The following is an 18,504-nucleotide window of genomic DNA, read 5'->3' on the forward strand; positions in this document are numbered from 1 at the left end:
TTTAATTATTCTAATGAAACATTCCGAAATTGATAGCATCAATGAAATAAGTTTTGGTCATTATATTTACTTATATATATATACAGATATGTGAATGCTTATGTTAAGGCAACAGATGGAACAAGCTGGGAGACTCAAATCAATCTAAGGCTATCCATATTACATATGCCTGCTTAGCAGCCCCATTCCCCCATGATGACAAATAAAGGGTATACAAACAGTTGGAAACTCAAGGAACTTCATTACACATCCATGCTTAAAATTAGCTCGACTCATAACAGGTATACCATATAATCGCCCAATAGATTCACATTTCATGGAACAGATCTGCTTTATATATAGTATAGTAAACCGTAATAGCAAATTGAAATTCGCATGTAACTCATTTATTGGAATCTTTTCTTGTTTCATCTGGAATCGAAGCCATGCAGGAAAACAAATTAACTATCAGCTACTAGGAGCGTACATGGGATACAGAAGATAAAATGAAAAATGTTAATATATATATATAAGAATAATGTCTAATCCTGCTGGGTGCGCCGTGTCGGGTCGGGTTGGAGAGGTTGGCTGCAGGACACCTTCAGTTAATACCATAATTAAGCTGCGTTGAGTTTGAGCGCAAAGTCCAGATTCATTTTGACCGCCGGCTTGCGCACAACAATCGCTCCATTGGAGCGCTGCTCTATCTCCAGCTTCTGGCTGATGCCCTTGGCGGTGATGGTGGCGTCTATTGGCACATAGCCCAGTCCAGCGATGATGATGCGCTCAATCCAGGCATCCGACTTGTACAGAGGCTTGGTAATGAAGCGATTGGTCAGCTGGTTGTTGGCAAACTCGTAGTTCACGTAGATGCTTTCGCCGTTGCGGTACGCATACGATTTCTCATCGTCCAGGAAGAGCGTGCCAGCGGCCTTGCCCTGGCGATCCAGGCAGATAACCAAGGTATACGGATCGTTCAGCATCAGCTTGGAAGAGCGACGCTGACGCTCCTTCTTGGGCACAATGCTGCCGCCGCGCTGGAAAACGGGTATCTGTCAAAGAAGAGATGGGCTTTAGTGGGTGGGACAGCAGAGGGAAAAGCAAATGACCCACCTTGTCGTCGGTAACGGGTATGCTCTCGTAGCCGGCACGCTCGTGCCTCTGGAAGGTGTCCACATCGTACCAATAGTCGCCGTTCTTCTTGTCATCGATGGCCGGGAAATAGACATCCACCTTGCTGACGCCCTGCTGCATCACGGGACGCACCAGGAGGCGGTGCTGCACCAGCAGCTGGCTGTCAATGGCAAACGCCTCCTTGTCAGCAGGGTAGTGGGTCAGCAGTGGACGAATGACTGGTGCGCCTGTCTGCTCCAGCTCATAGAAGCTGGTATACCACAATGGCAAATAGCTGTAGCGCGTGAGCAATGCGCTCTTGATGACCGCCCGAGTGCGCTCGGGGAACAGCCAGGGCTCGCGGCGCTTGGTGTCGATATGGGCATGAGCACGGAAGAAGGGCAGGAAGGCGCCGGTCTGATACCAGCGCTCCAGCAGCTCGCTGTCCGGATTGCCAAAGAAGCCGCCCACATCGGCGCCGCAGAACGAGAAGCCAGCGACGGCCTCTGTGAGGCACATCTTGATTGAATGCTGCAAGTGCGTCCAATCCGCCAAATTGTCACCGGTCCAAATGGCTGCGTAGCGCTGCGAGCCAGCAAAATGAGCGCGCGTCAGGATGAAGGGACGCTGCTGGGGATCGCGCTGCTTTAGGCCAGCAAAGGTGCCCATCAGGTGCATGTGGCCATAGAGATTGTGGACGTCGCGGTGCTCCCAATTGCCATAGTGGACCAGGTCCTTGGGTGCGGTCACTTCGGGGCCATTAAACACCGATGGCTCATTCATGTCGTTCCAGATCATCACATCCTTGGAAACCGTCTTGAATTTGGACAGATCATACTGGCTGGCATAATAGTCGCGCACAACGGGATTGAAGAAGTCCGGATAGCTGGCAGATCCTGGCCAGCACCAGCCCTCATAGTCATTGCCCTCACGCGTCTTCACATAGTAGCCGTTCTCCGTGCAGTCCTGGTGGAAGAAGTACGCATTGTCACGCTTAATGTGCGGGTCAATGATGATGACCAAGTGGCGGCCCAGCTCGGTTAGGTTCTTGATCATGGTCAATGGCTCGGGGAACTTGAACTTGTCCCATGTGAAGTAGCGCTTGCCATCCGTATACTCAATATCCAGCCACATGGTATCCATGGGCATGTTGAACTCATCAAACTTGGCCGAAACGGAGGTAACATCGCGCTCATCATTATAGTTCCAGCGAGACTGATGATAGGCCAGAGCAAACGCTTGCGGCAGCTCGTGTGTTCCAGTCAGAGCTGCATATTGCTTGAACGCATCCAGGGGCTGCGGTCCGAGCATAATGAACGCATCTACAATGCCCGACTCCGATATGAAGTGGGCTACAGGAGGCGTCGACTTCCTCGAGCCGGACACAAAGTTCACCAGCGAGGAAACAACATTCGTCTCGGTCGTATAGATATCCACCCAGGTCTCAGCGGCGTTTTGCCAATAGACGCCGGCGGTGCGTTTTGGACTGCAAACAAATAATGGAACGAGTGTCAAACGAGTTGAGGTGGGAGTGAAAGAGATTTATGTGCTCACCCATGAGCATAGAGCACCGGCACAGAGCCATAAAGGGCCATCTTGCTGTCCACAACATACTCAAAGACATCCAGATTGTATAGGCGATAGGGATCCGTGCCGGATGTTGACTTGAGTTGAAAGCTATCGGCATGTTCGGGTATGCCAAAGAGAATCTCTGCGGCGGGGAAAGAGAAATCAAGAGCAACGGCCTGTGGTCCGTAGGGTTTAGAGTCATGATGCGACTTGAAGTTCTCTTCCCATGCGCCGGGATCGTCAATGGGTTCGCTGGCTGGCTGCACCTCTTCACTATTGTCTTGGTGATCCTGCTGCTGATGCGCCTGGTCATTGCCCTCGGCTGGCTCTGGAGGCGTCTGTGCCTTCTGGCGCAAATGCTCAAAGTACAACCAGTTCTTGGCATTCACCGAGACGACGTGCACATCGTGCTCATAGAAGTCAATGCGAAATGGATCACCATGTATCACAGCCTTGGATGTGCCCGCCGTAATGGTGAGCTCATCAGATTCCTGCACACTTATCCGTGTCGTCTCCGGCTTTCCTTTCAGTGCATGCTCGACGCGATAACGTTGCCGCAACGGCTGCTTCTCATCAATCTGCAAGCGGAAGGTGTTGCCCACAAGCGCCTCCAGCTTCAGCGTAAACTGATGATGATTCTCCTTGTTGATCAAATCAGCGGTCAACGAATCTGAGTACGTATTCAGAGTGCCCCGAATGAGGGCATACTTGCTGCCCGAGCTTTGCACCTTGCGCGACCGTCTGCAAAGGAGAGGTGGGGCATTAAATAGAGAAAATCTAGGGGAATATTCGGTGTGGCAAAGACAAAACACTCTTGCAGAGAATATGAAATGTAGTAATAAATTATTCAAGGCAATGAAAAACGAAGCGCTTTTGAAGCTATACTTAATCAATAAATAAATATATATATATATTATATTTATATTTCACACGATTTAATATATATTATATTTAATTATAGCCATGTAACAATATTGTTACACTTTGAATGACCACATCATTTCTTGATCTATTCAAATCATTTCAAAGAAATAGAAAGAGACACAAAGAGAGTCTCTCTGTATGCGCCTGTGTAAGTGCGTGTGTGTGTAACATGTAACATGTAAGTAAAAGAACGGGTAATATTTTGCGTTAACCTGCTCATAATTTACCTGCAAAAACTGCTCTGCTCGCAAGTCTTGAAATTGCTGGGATCAACACCAGCTCCATAGCTGAAGAGCGCCCCAATGATGAGGCAAACGAACAATGAGCAACGCATTTTGAATGCTCACAGTTCCCAGCTGCGCAGTCCTTTAATTATATGTCTCGATCGTCCTCCAACGATGCAGTTCTTTCCACTGGAATGTTAACAGTTATTATATATCAATTTTCCCAAGGTACGATTTGTTGTTGCTGACAAATTAACAAATTCATGGAACACGTCAGAAGTTTCGATGCACTTGGAGCCGGCAACGAATTTGGTAAGCGATAAGTGAGGTACGAAAAAAACGTAAACAAAAAAAAAAACTGGTTGAAGCGACGGCTTCTTAACTAGCTTTGCTTTCGCTATTTTAAATATATAATTCGTGGTCATCGAACTTTAATATGTTATTTGAATAAACTTAAGAAAACCGGCAAGTTGGGCTACAAAAAAATTTTTTTAAGGCACTTAACATAACTTTTCTGACAAATTGACATTTAGCTCAACACAAATATTCCTAATAGTACTTTTTTTTTTAATTATACAAATTCTTTGAAACTTAAAGCACATTAATTACCTGAAGATGACCAAAAAGACACTTGCTATTAAAATTGTTGGTTTATCAGCATAACGATAGATTAGCCCCGTTAATGCGATACTTCCTATCGATGCACACACATTACATCGTGACTGCCTCCTAGCTGTCGATAGTTCTACCGATAGGCAATTTCGCGGTTTGCCAATCAAAATAAAAAGCAAGACTTTAATTATGCACAGATATTTTGTATTTAAGGACTACACTCGACATAGGGACTATGTGGTAAAATTTTAAATTGACAAAAGATATGAAACACGCATTTCAATATTTAATTAAGTTAGTTATGGGGAAAGAGCGCCGCAAGCTCATGCACTTCTCACGATCGATAAACAAAGCGTTCACTTTATTGCGCAAATCCTCTTCCAGCATGCAGCGCGTCTTGAGCAGCGATTGATGAGTGGCCTCCGCCTCTTGCAGCTTATGATGTAGCACATCAACGGTGTTCTGCAAGTCCTGCACCTCCATCACGAGACGATCATGAGCCGTATCCCTGAAGATGATGCAGATGTAAAGATCACTCATACCTTGACAAATATTTTATATGTATATTCACGACTTACTTGCACAGCTCCATGCCCTCGCGATGGGACCGAGCCTCGAGACGTGTCTGGGCGACCTTAAGTGGATTCGACTTGTCCTGTATGGCCTTCTGCAAGAGAAACAGGTGCTTCTCCATATCGAACAGTTCCTGTTGGACCTTTTGTAGATGCATTTGAACGCGACTCTTGGCGCCGGCCATTTCCTGTGCTCGTCTATCCAGCGCATTGTTCGTATTATTCCAGAAGTCCCAGACGGAAGCAGCCACAGCATTGACCACATTCTGAGAATCGCTGCGTAGCTGCGACAGCTTAGCCCGCTCTGCCTGAGATCTAAAAGAGATGAACAAACAAATGGATGAGCCTATGCTGATGAACATCCTTTAGGTCCCTCTTACCGCTTCACGTGCTCGCTGCTGGCAAGTGCCCAGGAATCCTGTGTGCTGACAGTCGGATCGTACTTCTCAATGCCACCGTAGTAGGTGATGCCACGGCTATAGTTGTTCAAGCGATGGCACATCGAGTCGATGCCCATTGTGGACTCCTTTTGCGTGACATCAATCTCCAGCAGATGCTGGGCGCCACGGCAATCGATGGCCTGCTTGGCAATCTTCTCGTGCAGCCCGCTGAGACGGTCACGCGAATTGCGCAAATGGTTGATCTCCAGCAGCAGCGCCTTCTCCACAATGTCGTGCACTAGTTCCATGCCCTGACGGCCCTCGCGATGGAACAGGCACTCTTGTGCAATGTGCAGCGGAATCTCCAGATCCAGCATCGCTTTGCTGCACTGCCGCTGCAAGTCATTGATGTCGGACATTTCGCTGATGAGCTTCTCCAGCTCAGCGTTCAGCTCGTTGCGCCAAAACGTCAAATCAGTAATGCGCTCGCCCAAGCGGCGTCCCGCATCCCGCTGGCCCATCGACGCCGTTTCATCTGTCTCTCGCATCAGACGAACTGCATCATTACGCATGCGCTCCGACATGTTGCTGTAAATGGAAGATTATAGACATACGACATATAAATTATATATATTCATTGCAGATATCGTGGACAAATCGCTTCACTCACCGATTCGTGTCAGACTCGCCATAGATGCTGAGGTTGTTGTTTTGCCACTCGTTGTTGGTGTAGCGCGTATAGAGTGCGGCGCGTGCCGCATGTTGGGGATTGCGCTCGAAGCCAGTGACGAGATTTGGAAATATCATGCCCTCCGTTTTCATGCCTTGCGGCACAAAGCACGGCTGCGTCATCTGATTGGTCACCGGCTGCTCGGGCATGTGCTTCACTTCGATCATCTCGAATGCCATCTTGGGTCGCCACGGATGCCGCTGCGTCGTCGCATAGGAGGCGGCCACTCGAGATGGCACCGTCGACCCACTAATGGGCTCCATGCATGGCGGGGCGCCAGCCTGGCTCCACGGCTGCAATTGAGAATACATGACGCTTTGGGATGGCAAACCTTCGTTTCCGTCGTGACCCGCCATTGTGATAATGATTCACTAGCTAATTTAAATGGCACTTGGAATTTGGATTTTGCAACTAATATTTTTCAGAAATAAATAAATAAATTCTCCGACACGACATACAATCGTTCGAGACTGTGGAATGACTGAGTGCTTTACAAATTTATGTGAGCTCGAATCTGTTTTCCCAGGCTCAACGCCTACTACGAATTTCTAGATTTTGAATGTGCTCGATTCTACAGTGCGAGGTGCTAGGGCTATACTTATGTGTGGATGGTAGTTTGATCAATGATACATATGATTCCATGAGATTGCGATGATCCTTGCGCTCTTTGTACTCGTTCCGATCCGCTGTCGGCCATCTGTCCAGCAGATTGTCCTTGACCAAGCGATGATCGAATTTGCGATTTTCAAGATATATGTGCTTTTGATTGCTGGTGATCTCAACACCTTTCAGCGGTGCCATTGTCGTCGCCACTTTATCTTCTTCTTGACTCACAATGGGCACACTAGAGCGCAATAGCAGATTCTTGAAAGTTTCGGGATACTTTTGAGGATCCCGTTTAGGCTGCCTTGATAGTTTATCCTCGTTGGCCCAACAGAGCATTTGCAAACTCAACAATAATAAAATTATATATTTATGCAGTGGGCGCAACTGTTTTCTACCGCCCGAATTCCACAACTGACAAAGCTTTGCTGGAATTCTTATACATTGGATATTTACTAGTTTATTGATTTAACTTGACTTGTTGGTTACTTAGTACCCGCCCTTGTTGCTGTTGATAACGTGCAATTTGTAAAATCAATGCCTGTAACTGTGTTGTTAATTTGGCTTAAGGCCAATGTGCTACTTGACGACAAGACATAATTGGGGCAGACTATTTAAATTATTTGTGTAGAAGTGCGAATTAATCGTATAATTCCATTTCGAATAAGGCGCTAAAGTCGATAGGCATATGCAGGGCTAGAGATATCGATATATCAGTCATGAGTTTTAAGTGTGTGTCATAGCGCAACACGAAATAAGATATATTATAGAACATTGATATATTTTCACTGCCTTATTCCATAATTGTAAGCATAAAATACAAATGGAGCATATAATAGGTTTCCGATATGCACAGTATCGGGAACCGATTATAGTTAATGAGCTGCTAAAAATTTGTTTTCATTGCAAAATTGTAAAACCCTCCGCATTAATATGAAGTTCACGTACGTACATGCATATAAAACATATTTAAACGTACACATACACAAATATTTATGCCAAAGGAGTGCTATCGATGGAAGAGTTCGAAAAGTAATAGAAAAAACAATCGATAGTTTAGCCTACAAACGATATTTTGGTTCATTTTGGCTCCGCTCTATTAGCTTGACATCCATAAATACAAAACAAAGTTTTAAGTGTTCTAGAATAATACATAGCAAAGCGTTCATTAGACATGACAGTCTCAAATACAGTGGACCAATACACAATTATGTCGGGAGATCGCTCCAAAATAAAAGATCTTCTCTGTAACCGCCTTACGGAATGCGGCTGGCGAGATGAAGTACGCTTGCTCTGTCGAAATATACTCGTGGAGAAGAACGGCAACAACAGCCTCAGCGTGGAACAACTTATAGCGGAGGTAACGCCAAAGGCACGGACGTTGGTGCCCGATGCAGTCAAGAAGGAGCTGCTGATGAAGATACGCACCATACTGGCAGAGAACGAGGGGGACAACTAAGGCTTGCAGACGGCATACCATCAACAGCTAAATCATCATAATTCATTTATGTTTATGCTATACAAAATTAACTTTACTATTACTCAGCCAATAAACAACAACTAAAATACATATATTGTGCGTTCAGAGTGGACAAACAACACCGCCATTGGCCATGTACTCGAAGGAGCTCTCAACCCGGGTCACTGGCTGCTGCTCCGTGTGCTCAGATTGCTGATCATCCAGCACATCTTTCTCCACAGCCGACCCGCCTGCAGTGCCCGCCGCGCTTGGCTGCGTGTACTTGCGCACCCATTCGTTGGGATGCATCTTCTTCTTGTGGTTGTGCATGTTCGCATGCGATTTGAAAGTTCTCGTGCAGAATGGGCAGGAGTACAAGTCGATGCCTGTGTGGGTGGCCATGTGCTCCTGCAATTACACATTTGATATACACGTAGAAGATACATGAACAAGCTACGCATTCTCATATTACTCACTGCCAACGCCCTTGGAAGCTTGAACTCCTTGCCGCAGAGCGAGCAGCTGTGCCGCTTGGCCGAGTGATGGTAGCGCATGTGACTGCTCAGTGCCACGCGGGAGGCCTTCTCGGCGCTGCACAGCAGGCAACGGTACTTGTTGTCGCCATCACGGTCATCGTGGCGGGCCAGATGCTTGCGCAGACTCCGCTCATCCCGCAGCCAACGGCTGCACAGATTGCACTGCACCTCCGCCACAGGGCCATCCGGATGCAGCGCCTTCTTGTGAATCAGAAAGTTTGCCTTCGACCGGAAGTCGACGCCACAAATATCACAGATGACGGGAGTGAAATCCGTGGTGTGCATTCGCTTTATGTGTGCCGTTAGCTCTAGCTTAGTGCGAAAGCTGAGACAATGAGTATGGAAGAAAGAGAGAGAGACATATATTTATGGTGCATGAATGAGAGAGATCTTGTGCGAGGGAGGCAGAGCTAGTCAGGGCCTAGTCTGCGATTTTAACACATACATACATAAAGTGTTTAGTGTGTTTACTGATATTCATTGATTGATTGACAGCTTGTTTGGTGGACTGGTTTACTGAATGAAAGCTTGTAAACGAACGACGCAGCTTATTGACTTCTATTCTATTGATTCTAGAATGTAGAGTCAATTGATTGTACCACCATACATATTCATTATTAGCAAATTGATTGATTGACTGACCAATAGATAAGGTGATCTACTGACTGGTAGATACATTTTCTACTTGATTGACTGACTGGTTGATGTTCTACGTCATTGAATGACTGGACTTACACACAGATTATATTACTAGCAAATTGATTGATTGCCTGGCCGATAGATGACGTTTGCTGCTTGATTGACTGACTGGTAGACCGGTTTTTAAACTTTATTGAATGAGTAAAGTAGTTGACTAGCAAACATGTAGCTTGATTGACCGACCGATAGATGATTTCGGTGCTTGATTCACTAATTAGCAGACTGATTGACTAATTAGAGTCGATCGAATGGGCCAGCAGACAGATTAACTGACTAACAGAATTGATTGAATGATATACTTTGATTGACTGACTGACAGATAATGAATGAAGCTTACTAGAACTGCCACGATTGATTGCCTTATTGCCTCATCGAGCTTAGCCTAGTTGGCTCACAAGTTCCACCTACCTCTTGGCACAGGTGTCGCAGACCTCCGGTCGCTCGGTGCCCTTATGGCCCTTGATGTGCATGGTGAGCAGAAACTTTTTGGCGAAACGCGCCTCACAGATGTGGCACTGGTGCACGAGCTGCTGCTGATCGGAGTGGAAGCGCAGCATGTGCATATCCTGGCTGTTGCGGTTGAGGAAGCTCTTGCGGCAGGGCTGACAGCTGAAGTACTGCGGATCCTTGTGATAGTGCAGATGATCCACATACAGCGTGCGTTTCTTGTATCGATTGTTGCAGCACTCCACGTAGCCGGTGCAGTTGTGCTCCGAGCGAAAGTGGCGCTTCAGCTCGATGAAGTTCTGCAGGGGGGCAGCGCAGAGGCTGCAGTCGAGCTTCACGTTGGCTGCAATATAGTCGTCCATTTCCTTGATGCTGCTGCGCTTCGCCTGCAGCTCCGCTTCATCCGGCTTGGGCTTGGGCTGCACAATCTTTGGCTTGGTTTTGGATTTTTGCTTGGACTTGGCTTTAGCATTTGTGCCTTTGGGTCGGCCGCGTGCCTTTTTTATTTTTCGTACCTCGGGCAGCGTGGCAGGAGATGCGACTGCTTTCGCTGCAGTGCGGCGCAGCAGGCGCGTCTCTCGCTGGCTGGAGGCAGCCGGTGAGGGCAGTTGCGCTCTCTTCTTAGCTGCATGCTCCAACTCAAAGTCGGAGGTATCCTCGCTGTTGCTTGTGAGGGATTGTGAATCGGATTGATTGATAGTGCTGATATTATCGTGCACATCAATCTCAGGCTCGCATAATATGTGATCCTTGACATCGTCGTTGTCATCGAAGGCCAGCTTCGTTTCTATCGGCGACTCGGTGTTCCACACCACGATTGCTGGCTCGGGTGGCGGTTCGAGCTCCATTTTCAGCTGCAGCGTTTGCTGCTTCTCGGCTACCATTGCGCAGAACTGCTGGAAGTCGCTCAACTGATGCCAGCATGTGCTGCATAGATTAGTGGATATGCTATCATTGATCGTCACCTGAAAAGATGGCAAATTTCAGTACTCATATGAAGAGTATTTTTCACATATTATCTTCGAAATCGACTGCCACCTCGAGCTGTAAAAATTTGGCAATTGCCGCCGAGAGGTCGTGTTCGGCATCGCTGAATATGCATATGGAGAGCGAGTTATCCAAATCTAACAGGCACAAGCGGCAGATCATAGTTTCCAAGGCAAAAAGTAAACAACAGGCCAAACTCTGCTGCTGTAAACAAAAATCTGAGTGCACAACTCGATAGGCGTCTTGTTATCGAGAGATGTGAGTCGGTGAGAGCCTTTCATCACGTCGGCAGGCAAGCACGAACAATCGATATACCCAAGGAAATAATGTTTACGCACTCTCACACACACAGTCTCATCTGAATTCGATGTTTTTATTTTGTACATCGCTAACAGGCAAAGTGTTGCTCGATTTCTTGATCCCAATAAGAGTGCGGTAACAAATAACAATGCAAAAGAAGCCGCTAAAGGCAAACACATTGCTGGACAAATTGCACCGTGGCGCTGTCTACGCCTGCATCGGAGTTACGCTATATGGCACCTATCTGATTGGCATGCGCTATTACCACTACTACACTGTGATACGGCCAGAGAAGCAGCAGGCGGAGCTGAAACTCCTCGATGAGGGCGCCCACGACAAGGCCAAGGAGCTTAAATACTAAAAACGCATGTCCCCCACACAGTCACATGTGCATCGTTTTTCTTATTTGTAATGTTTGTTAAGCGTAATAAATAGTTTCGAGATGATTTGTGCATTGTGTGGTTCTTGTGCTGCTTCTTGTTGTGTAATATCCAACCAGGTGGGCTCCATCAATTGCGAGACCTTGACGTAGTTGCCGTTGCAAACAATGCGCCCATAAATCAGCCGGAACAGTATTAGAGACCAACGACATGCCCAGATTGTGGCAAGAGCAATATTAAAAATCCGTTGGGGCAATCGTCGAATGTTGTCATCGGTGCTGTGATTGGCATCGTGACCAGCCGCTGAGGCACAGCTGTCGTAGCCGCTAGAGACGGCCGCGTGTCGCAATCACGACTGCGTGACAGCGTGACGCGATCTATATCGCTAGGCACGCACGACTCACTTAAATAGCTTCAATCACAATGAAAATTCATATATTCACAGAAACGCTATCCTTTTAAAAATACAACAAATTAAATCCACGTTTACAGCTTGTGTCCTTTAATAATATTGTATTAAAATTAAATGGCTTTTCTTAGAACTAGCTAGAATTGATAGAAAGATAAGATAAGAATCCAAGTTTTCAAGCTTTCAAAGAATTTTCAAATTCAGTTAGGCTCTTAAAAAAGACTTAATAAATAAATAAAAATAAGTAATAAAAAAATTATGAATAAAGCTCTTTAAAGTAGTCCTGAGAAGGGATCAAATTAATTTATATATATATATAATTATATATTTACAACTTTGTCCAACATATGTATTTAGCTCGTGTCACGCACTCAAAACTCGTGACACTCGGCTAATTGTAGGCCAACTTCCGCTTATAGAGTCGCGTGCATTAACCTTAACGTGTGGCAATCCGATATGCATTTGATTAATATTAACTTGAGGCAAAATCAAAATTAAAATGAGAAGATGAAGAAAACGTAGTGAAACAAACATGAACAAGCCGTAGACAATGATGCTGCCCCACCCACTTTGGAGCCGCTTGTGAAAAACGTTGCCAATTGCCAGTTCGCTCGTTTTGTCTGCGCTTCATTCAACAATGTTGCAGTTGCAGTTGTTGTTGTTGTTGCATTAGTCTCATTCACAGTTTGATCAGACAAAAGCAATTACTATGCAGCAGTTACCTCGCTCACCTCACCCACCCACCCCCGCCACATCCGGTCAAGGTCGTCCATCCTTCATTGTCTCTTTGCATTTGATTAGCTTCCTCTGGGCTCTCTACCCTCAACACTCTACACTCTGCCCTCTGTCCTCTGCTCTCTAGCCTCTGGCTAGACATTAGAGAAGAAATCGTGCAGCTCGGATTATTTCGATAAGAATTCAAATTTGTTACTTATTTTGCTTTCTTAAAAAATGAAAGAGTATATTGGCTTTATGCAACGCTTGTCTAGTTTTAAGTTCTATATGATATGCCGACCGAAGGCGTGGCAAATAGGAAACTACATAATATTATCCCTTCAAATGTCAATTTAGTCCCTTTGGATATACATACATATGTACGTACATATATGTAAATGTACATCTGTATACCAATGTCTTATGAAATTATTTTGGCTTTCAAGTTGACGTGAAACCTATAATGAAATTAGAGACATAAGTTAGTTTAGATATAGGAGACAAGTAGTTTTAGATTTATATCCGAAAAAAAAAAAGTATTTGGTCTTCATTTTAGTATGATTTCATATGTATTAAAATAATATTGTTTTTATTGTTTATATGAAATATATAAGTATAGTCATTGATATAATATATGTATACCTAAAACTGCAAAATATGTGACATTTGGGTCTATTTCAAAATATTAAAATCAAACCACAATGATTTAAAAAAAAGTCAAGTTTGATAGCTCAAAGTCCTAAAAAAGTTTTAAGGTATTGGAAAAATCGTTCTTAGTCGCCGAGAAAACTTTGTTAAATTTACTTATCGCTTGCCATAGGGACACCTAGCTTCACCTCGCTCTCATTCATTCCATGCTTTCTCTCTCTCCCTCTTATTCGTTCATTCTTCCTGCACTCTTTGATCTTGAATGACTCTAAGAAAAGCATCACTTGAAAGTTTCAACTAGCATTGTTAAAGGAGCTCAACTGTGGCCACAGATTGGGCATGACGGATTTCTAGTTTCTCTACTTTCAAATTCAGGCTCGACTCCAGATTAAGATTCGAATTGAGTGGGTCAGTAGTAAATCTTTGGTTACCAAACGCGATCCTCCAATTCGAAGCACTCCATAAGCCCCACTCTGCTAGGGTATCTGAAATAGATTTTGAGCACAATTCGAAAAGATTTCGCTGAATGATGAATATCTGTTGTAGAACGCTTTCAAGGTATCGGTAGATCGTGAAAGGTTTATTAACTGCTTTGCTTCTTGCTGCTGACTTAATTAGACAAGCAAAGGCAGGCGAACATTGCAAACAACAACAACAAACAGCAACAAAAGCGTGCTTGCAATTGTTGCTAACAATTGCCGGCGCGATTGCCGTTTTCCCACGGGGTCTCTGGCATTTGACTTGCCACGCCCACTTCTGCCAGTCAGTTGTAATCTATATGGCTCGGTTTGTCAACATGTTGCGCGTCGCATGTTGCGTGTTGCGTGGGGCGTGTTGCGTGTTGCATGTTGCAGCAGCGGCCGGCGTATCGCATTGCAAGTGAAAGCGACACCCGATCGCATTTAGCGGGTATTAACTGTGTCAACAACTCCCACTTTACGCGACCGGCTTCCGTCTTGGCTATTGCCTCACAGACATATCTCACTTCATGCAATCTCCGATGCATGATTCTAAGTGGGCGGGGCGGACAGGGGGCGGCTGGCAGGGTGGGTCGAGCAGTGGGGGTTGAGCGACCAGTGGAAACGTTAGTTGCAACGCCCACTTGGGCCAAGCGCTGAGGACTGCGACTGTAGCTATGACTGACCTTTTTGGGACCGGCTAACGATGAGGTACAGTAAGCACACGCTTAGGCGAACCGGCTACAGAATGAATGAATGATTGAGAAGCGTTTGCCCACATCTCAGTATGGCTAGGGAAAATGTTTCCTAGCCGAATCGAATCAAACTACGGGTACAGTGTGCACACACTTTAGCGAACAATCTGCAAAATAAGTTTCTAAAAGCTTTATACATGTACTCTAATATCTGCTCTATTTATATATGTTATAAGGTTTTCGTATCGTGCCGATGTTAGAATACGGTGAACACACGCTTGAACGAACCGGCTGCCAAAATAAGCATTGTTCCGTTCACTCCTATTTCATTTGTACGCATTTATAAAAGGCAGTTCTAAGTATAGTTTTGGAGCGACACGAACCGACAATACAGTAAGCACTCGCTTGAGCGAACTAGCTAAAAATCTGTGTTTAAATATTAAGAAGTTATTTTTTATTAAACGGGACTAGTATTTAAAGCAACTTCTAAGAATGTTTCCAAATTGAGCTATTAGTACAGTGGTCAAAAAAAAAAAAAAAAAAAAAAAGGAAAAAAAACTTACTTTAAGAAAGTCTCTTCGCTAGTTCAAGTTTCCTTCGTATTTATCAAAGTTTTAAAAAATTTGTATACAGTGATCACATACTGGCATGGGCAGACAGTAAGGTTCACTGTAGATAGAGCAAAAATATAGCTGTAATTTAATTGATGATGTAAATGAAACATTAAATAGATATCTGTGGGAAAAATACATGAACTTCTACATAAGCCAAACTATACCGAATCGAACCAAGACTCCAGAATACAGCAAAAAAAAAAAAAAAAAAAAAGTCGAAATAGGCCAGAATAGACTGACTATTGCCAGTATTATTATTATTTATCCAATCATTTAATTTAAAAGGAAGCTGAATAATTGGGAAACTTATTAAAGCATTTAAATCCATCAATTTTGAAGTGTAGGCAAATCAGTTCGAGGGATTGTAGAGCTCGAACCAATTCATGCAGGCAACAGCCGAAATCCTAATCTAAGCTTGACAATAAGCATGACTAATACAGCAGTTTGCTTGTGGAGTTATTACTGTAGAGCCGAGCAGCGACGTCGCAGCAGAGGCCGTCAAGCATTCAATACGACATCAAATGCAACAATCGCTGCAGCTAGAGCTTGTTGTTATTGTATTTTTTTCTTTTCTCTATTTTGTACTTTATTGTTATTATTTTATCTCTTCTTTTTTTTTTTTTTTTTTTTTTTTGCATAATTGCAAACTGTAGCAAGCAACTATAAATACGCTGCGCCAACTGGCAACCATCAACAAATCAGCTCAGCCGCTGCAGCCATCGCATCCTTAGCAAAACGAGCCGCACTTAAGTAAAAATCCTCATCATGAAATTCCTGGTAAGCAGGAGCAGGAGTCACCAGCAGAAGCTGAGCAGGACTAATTGGTAATACCATTTTACAGTGTGTCTTCGTTGTGTTGGCCATGTGCCTAACGGGCTGCCTGGCGGCCATTGCTGAGCCCGCAGCAGCTGGAGCAGCGCCTGACACTGAGCTGGAGTCGACGCTGGGCGAGAAGAAGACGGAGAAGCGCGGCATCTACGGCTTTGGCTATGGACATTACGGCCATGGCTATAGCGGCTATGGACTGGGACATGGACATTATGGCGGCTATGGTCTGGCCACGCCTTACTATGGCGGCTACGAGTACGTGCATCACGCTGCGCCCTACTACGGCGGCCATCATGGCTATAATCCTTATCATCATGGTCATTATGGTTACTATTGAGCTTAACTGGGACCACGCATTATATACTCAAACACTCATCGCTACACAATCATATATAAATAATTTTTTTTTTTTTTTTCATTTTTTTTCATACGCTTCGAATAAATATCCTTACAAAATGCAGTTGTGTAAAGTTTGAGATTTGAATTGCGGCTCGCGTGTGCGCGAGTGATTTATGCCAAATACAACTCTGCGTGCAGTGCTTAAAAGCACTGCAGATATAGCAGCGACAGAAAGAGCACTAGTGGCGCTCACCGTTAGCCGATAGCTTGCTATCGATTGGTATCGATGGCATGGGCTCTCACATTTTTGTTGTTCATTTTTACGCTCTTCTTTGTCAGAGACGGTCGTTACTATCCGCTTTTGCTTCGGCAGGCAAAAAGAGCTCAACAAATATATTGACACACAATTTGAATTTGAGCTAGAAAAGGAGTCCGTTCGAGCTACAAAAAAAAAAAAAAAAAAAAAAAACGGCGTGAACAGCTGTTGTTGCACTAGTGTTGGGTAATTTTTTGTTGTCAATTTTTTTTTTTGTTTTTTTTTTATGTTTTACCCCACGAATTACGAGTGCAGTAAAGTGGCAGCAGTATCAACAACAGCAGCAACAAAACAACAACAAATGTCGCAGTGGTGAAAAGCAAGTGCGAAAAATATAACTAAAAGCTGATCACATTGTGGGCGAAACAACAACAAAACGAAGAGAGCAAAAAATTAAAATAAAAAAATAAGCAGCAGATGTACATACATACCATGTACGTTTGTACATTTCAGTAGTGTTAGTACTAAATACTAGTACAATAAAAAGAAAAATGCGAATCTGTTTGTGAATATGTGAAGTGACAAAAATGAAATAAAGTAAAAAAACACACGCACTCATACACGCATATAAAAAGTCGTGAATTCGTCGTTGTCGCTGCTCTGGTGTTTGTGTGCGCACATCCACATACATGCGCACACACGCATACGCATACATTTTGTGCATATGTGTGCTCCTCTAGTGGCGAGCGAGCGAGCGAGAAAGAGAGTGTGGAAGAGCAAGCAGCCGTTGTCTTTAGTTTCTGTGTTGCTTTTACATTTTTTTTGCCAGAGTATTTATTTATTTATTTTTTTTAAATAATAATTTTCGCATTGTGAAAAGTTGTTTTTGTTTCGTACATCGCAAGTTTTGGAAAAGCGTGCGTTCGTGTGCGTGTGCGTTGCCGCGCGCGTTGGCAGCAGCGCAACAACAAGAATAACAACAGCAAAAAATAAAATCAACAACATTTATAGGCCCGAGTCGGAGCAGTTCGCGCCACTTTGAAGAGGTATGTATGTATGTAAGCATGCGTGTGTGTGTGTGTTTGCTTTTGTCCAATTCAAAAAATTCTTATTAGATCAGAGGCATGCGTTTATGTGTGTGTGAGTGCGTTGAGCAGCCGTCGTTTCTCAGGTTCAGCATGACGACGACTTCTTTTTCGTCTTGTTTTCTTTTCCTTCTGCTACTCACACTCATTTCGCCGTTATTTATGTAACAAGTGTGTGCGTGCTAAATGAAGTGCTGTTGCTGTTGCTGCTGCCGCTGCTGCCACCACCAGCGTTGTTCCTCTGGTTGTTGTTCTGTATGTATTTGGCGATTTTCGCTTCTCGTTATTTGTTGTTGTTGTAAAGTTTGTAATGAAGCTGGCAGCACTGCTGCTGCTGCTGCCTCTGCCGCAGCCGCTGCCATTGTTAACGCACAAAAAAAGCACCCAACAGCATCGAGCCGCATTCGCTCCAGCAGCTGGAGCAATGCTAAGCGCATTGAACTGGTTAGGTTCGCTTTGTTATTTTGGTTATCAACACTGGCAATGGCGGCAGCGCATATCTGGCAGCGCATCGTTTAAGCTTTGGTCGACGTCAACATGTGGCGTCGGCAGCATTTCTTCAATTGACATCTGTATGTAAGATTTTGCTGTAAATTAACAGCTAACATAGCAGCAACAAGAACAACAACAATAGCATTTAGAGCAATTGGCTTTGTGTTTGTGCGACGCGCATTTTGGGTCTGCTCTTAGAGGCTGCGTTAACGATGACGCCGAAACTGCCGCTGACGTCGGTCACTTCTTTTGTACATTGGCTTTCAGCAACAACACGAATTGGAGTGAAGAGCGCAAAAGTCATTTGGTTTCTTTTTACTTGTCATTTCATTACGCACTGCGTTGACGCTGCCGCTTGTTGCGCTTTTGTTTTTGTTTTTGGTTTTGGTTTTGTTCTGCTGCCTGTTAGCGCGTTCCCCACAGCGAGAAAGAGAAGGCAAGCGAGAGCGAAA

At 44.6% G+C, this 18,504-nt stretch overlaps 7 protein-coding genes across 14 annotated transcripts in view; 4 read left to right on the forward strand and 3 right to left on the reverse strand.

The window, feature by feature from the left end:
• Nucleotides 1-364: 364 nt before the first annotated feature.
• GCS2alpha (glucosidase 2 subunit alpha) lies at nt 365-3,954 on the reverse strand. The gene is made up of 4 exons (XM_018014764.2): nt 3,813-3,954; nt 2,647-3,402; nt 1,093-2,578; nt 365-1,031 (listed from the first exon to the last, which is right to left on the reverse strand). The coding sequence occupies exons 1-4, from the start codon at nt 3,917-3,919 to the stop codon at nt 597-599; spliced, it is 2,784 nt and encodes a 927-aa protein (XP_017870253.1). The 5' UTR covers nt 3,920-3,954; the 3' UTR covers nt 365-596.
• Nucleotides 3,955-4,603: 649 nt separating this feature from the next.
• On the reverse strand, nt 4,604-6,604 carry LOC108618676 (tektin-3). Its single transcript, XM_018014777.2, has 4 exons — nt 6,044-6,604; nt 5,374-5,961; nt 5,000-5,308; nt 4,604-4,929 (listed from the first exon to the last, which is right to left on the reverse strand). The coding sequence occupies exons 1-4, from the start codon at nt 6,457-6,459 to the stop codon at nt 4,701-4,703; spliced, it is 1,542 nt and encodes a 513-aa protein (XP_017870266.1). The 5' UTR covers nt 6,460-6,604; the 3' UTR covers nt 4,604-4,700.
• Nucleotides 6,605-7,778: 1,174 nt separating this feature from the next.
• On the forward strand, nt 7,779-8,276 carry e(y)2 (enhancer of yellow 2). The gene has a single exon (XM_018014791.2). The coding sequence runs from the start codon at nt 7,881-7,883 to the stop codon at nt 8,163-8,165; it is 285 nt and encodes a 94-aa protein (XP_017870280.1). The 5' UTR covers nt 7,779-7,880; the 3' UTR covers nt 8,166-8,276.
• On the reverse strand, nt 8,211-11,108 carry LOC108618671 (transcription factor grauzone). The gene is made up of 4 exons (XM_018014771.2): nt 10,886-11,108; nt 9,809-10,812; nt 8,642-9,026; nt 8,211-8,573 (listed from the first exon to the last, which is right to left on the reverse strand). Exons 1-4 carry the CDS (start codon nt 10,994-10,996, stop codon nt 8,289-8,291), a joined length of 1,785 nt encoding a protein of 594 aa, XP_017870260.1. The 5' UTR covers nt 10,997-11,108; the 3' UTR covers nt 8,211-8,288.
• Nucleotides 11,109-11,169: 61 nt separating this feature from the next.
• On the forward strand, nt 11,170-11,580 carry LOC108618687 (uncharacterized). Its single transcript, XM_018014794.2, has one exon. The coding sequence runs from the start codon at nt 11,283-11,285 to the stop codon at nt 11,493-11,495; it is 213 nt and encodes a 70-aa protein (XP_017870283.1). The 5' UTR covers nt 11,170-11,282; the 3' UTR covers nt 11,496-11,580.
• Nucleotides 11,581-14,365: 2,785 nt separating this feature from the next.
• Nucleotides 14,366-16,340, forward strand: LOC108618684 (uncharacterized). Its single transcript, XM_089473792.1, has 4 exons — nt 14,366-14,575; nt 14,675-14,831; nt 15,706-15,829; nt 15,894-16,340. Exons 3-4 carry the CDS (start codon nt 15,818-15,820, stop codon nt 16,215-16,217), a joined length of 336 nt encoding a protein of 111 aa, XP_089329918.1. The 5' UTR covers nt 14,366-14,575; nt 14,675-14,831; nt 15,706-15,817; the 3' UTR covers nt 16,218-16,340.
• Nucleotides 16,341-16,524: 184 nt separating this feature from the next.
• Nucleotides 16,525-18,504, forward strand: part of HDAC4 (histone deacetylase 4) — a 31,175-nt gene continuing 29,195 nt past the window's right edge. For 6 of the 8 annotated variants that reach the window (XM_089473781.1, XM_089473787.1, XM_089473784.1 and 3 more), the window contains exon 1: nt 16,525-17,521. The gene's annotated coding sequence lies outside the window, so the exon portion shown is untranslated. The remainder of the gene's footprint in view (nt 17,522-18,504) is intronic. The other 2 variants (XM_089473782.1, XM_089473783.1) reach the window with 2 other exon arrangements.

The sequence above is a fragment of the Drosophila arizonae genome, chromosome X, assembly GCF_054131065.1.
Source record: "Drosophila arizonae isolate 15081-1271.41 chromosome X, UAZ_ARI_1.0, whole genome shotgun sequence".
Classification (NCBI taxonomy): domain Eukaryota; kingdom Metazoa; phylum Arthropoda; class Insecta; order Diptera; family Drosophilidae; genus Drosophila; species Drosophila arizonae.

What these genes read in the sequence shown, in the direction of transcription:
- GCS2alpha (XM_018014764.2), bottom strand. Translation starts at nt 3,919, where the DNA reads ATGCGTTGCTCATTGTTCGTTTGCCTCATCATTGGGGCGCTCTTCAGC. An exon ending in GAGCAGAGCAGTTTTTGCAG is followed by an intron (nt 3,403 to 3,812) that starts GTAAATTATGAG and finishes TCTCCTTTGCAG; the next exon opens with ACGGTCGCGCAAGGTGCAAA. An exon ending in TACCCGTTACCGACGACAAG is followed by an intron (nt 1,032 to 1,092) that starts GTGGGTCATTTG and finishes CTTCTTTGACAG; the next exon opens with ATACCCGTTTTCCAGCGCGG.
- LOC108618676 (XM_018014777.2), bottom strand. Translation starts at nt 6,459, where the DNA reads ATGGCGGGTCACGACGGAAACGAAGGTTTGCCATCCCAAAGCGTCATG. An exon ending in AGCAGCGAGCACGTGAAGCG is followed by an intron (nt 5,309 to 5,373) that starts GTAAGAGGGACC and finishes CATCTCTTTTAG; the next exon opens with ATCTCAGGCAGAGCGGGCTA. An exon ending in GAGGGCATGGAGCTGTGCAA is followed by an intron (nt 4,930 to 4,999) that starts GTAAGTCGTGAA and finishes CATCATCTTCAG; the next exon opens with GGATACGGCTCATGATCGTC.
- LOC108618671 (XM_018014771.2), bottom strand. Translation starts at nt 10,996, where the DNA reads ATGATCTGCCGCTTGTGCCTGTTAGATTTGGATAACTCGCTCTCCATA. An exon ending in CCAAATTTTTACAGCTCGAG is followed by an intron (nt 10,813 to 10,885) that starts GTGGCAGTCGAT and finishes CCATCTTTTCAG; the next exon opens with GTGACGATCAATGATAGCAT. An exon ending in AGCTTCCAAGGGCGTTGGCA is followed by an intron (nt 8,574 to 8,641) that starts GTGAGTAATATG and finishes GTGTAATTGCAG; the next exon opens with GAGCACATGGCCACCCACAC.
- LOC108618687 (XM_018014794.2), top strand. Translation starts at nt 11,283, where the DNA reads ATGCAAAAGAAGCCGCTAAAGGCAAACACATTGCTGGACAAATTGCAC.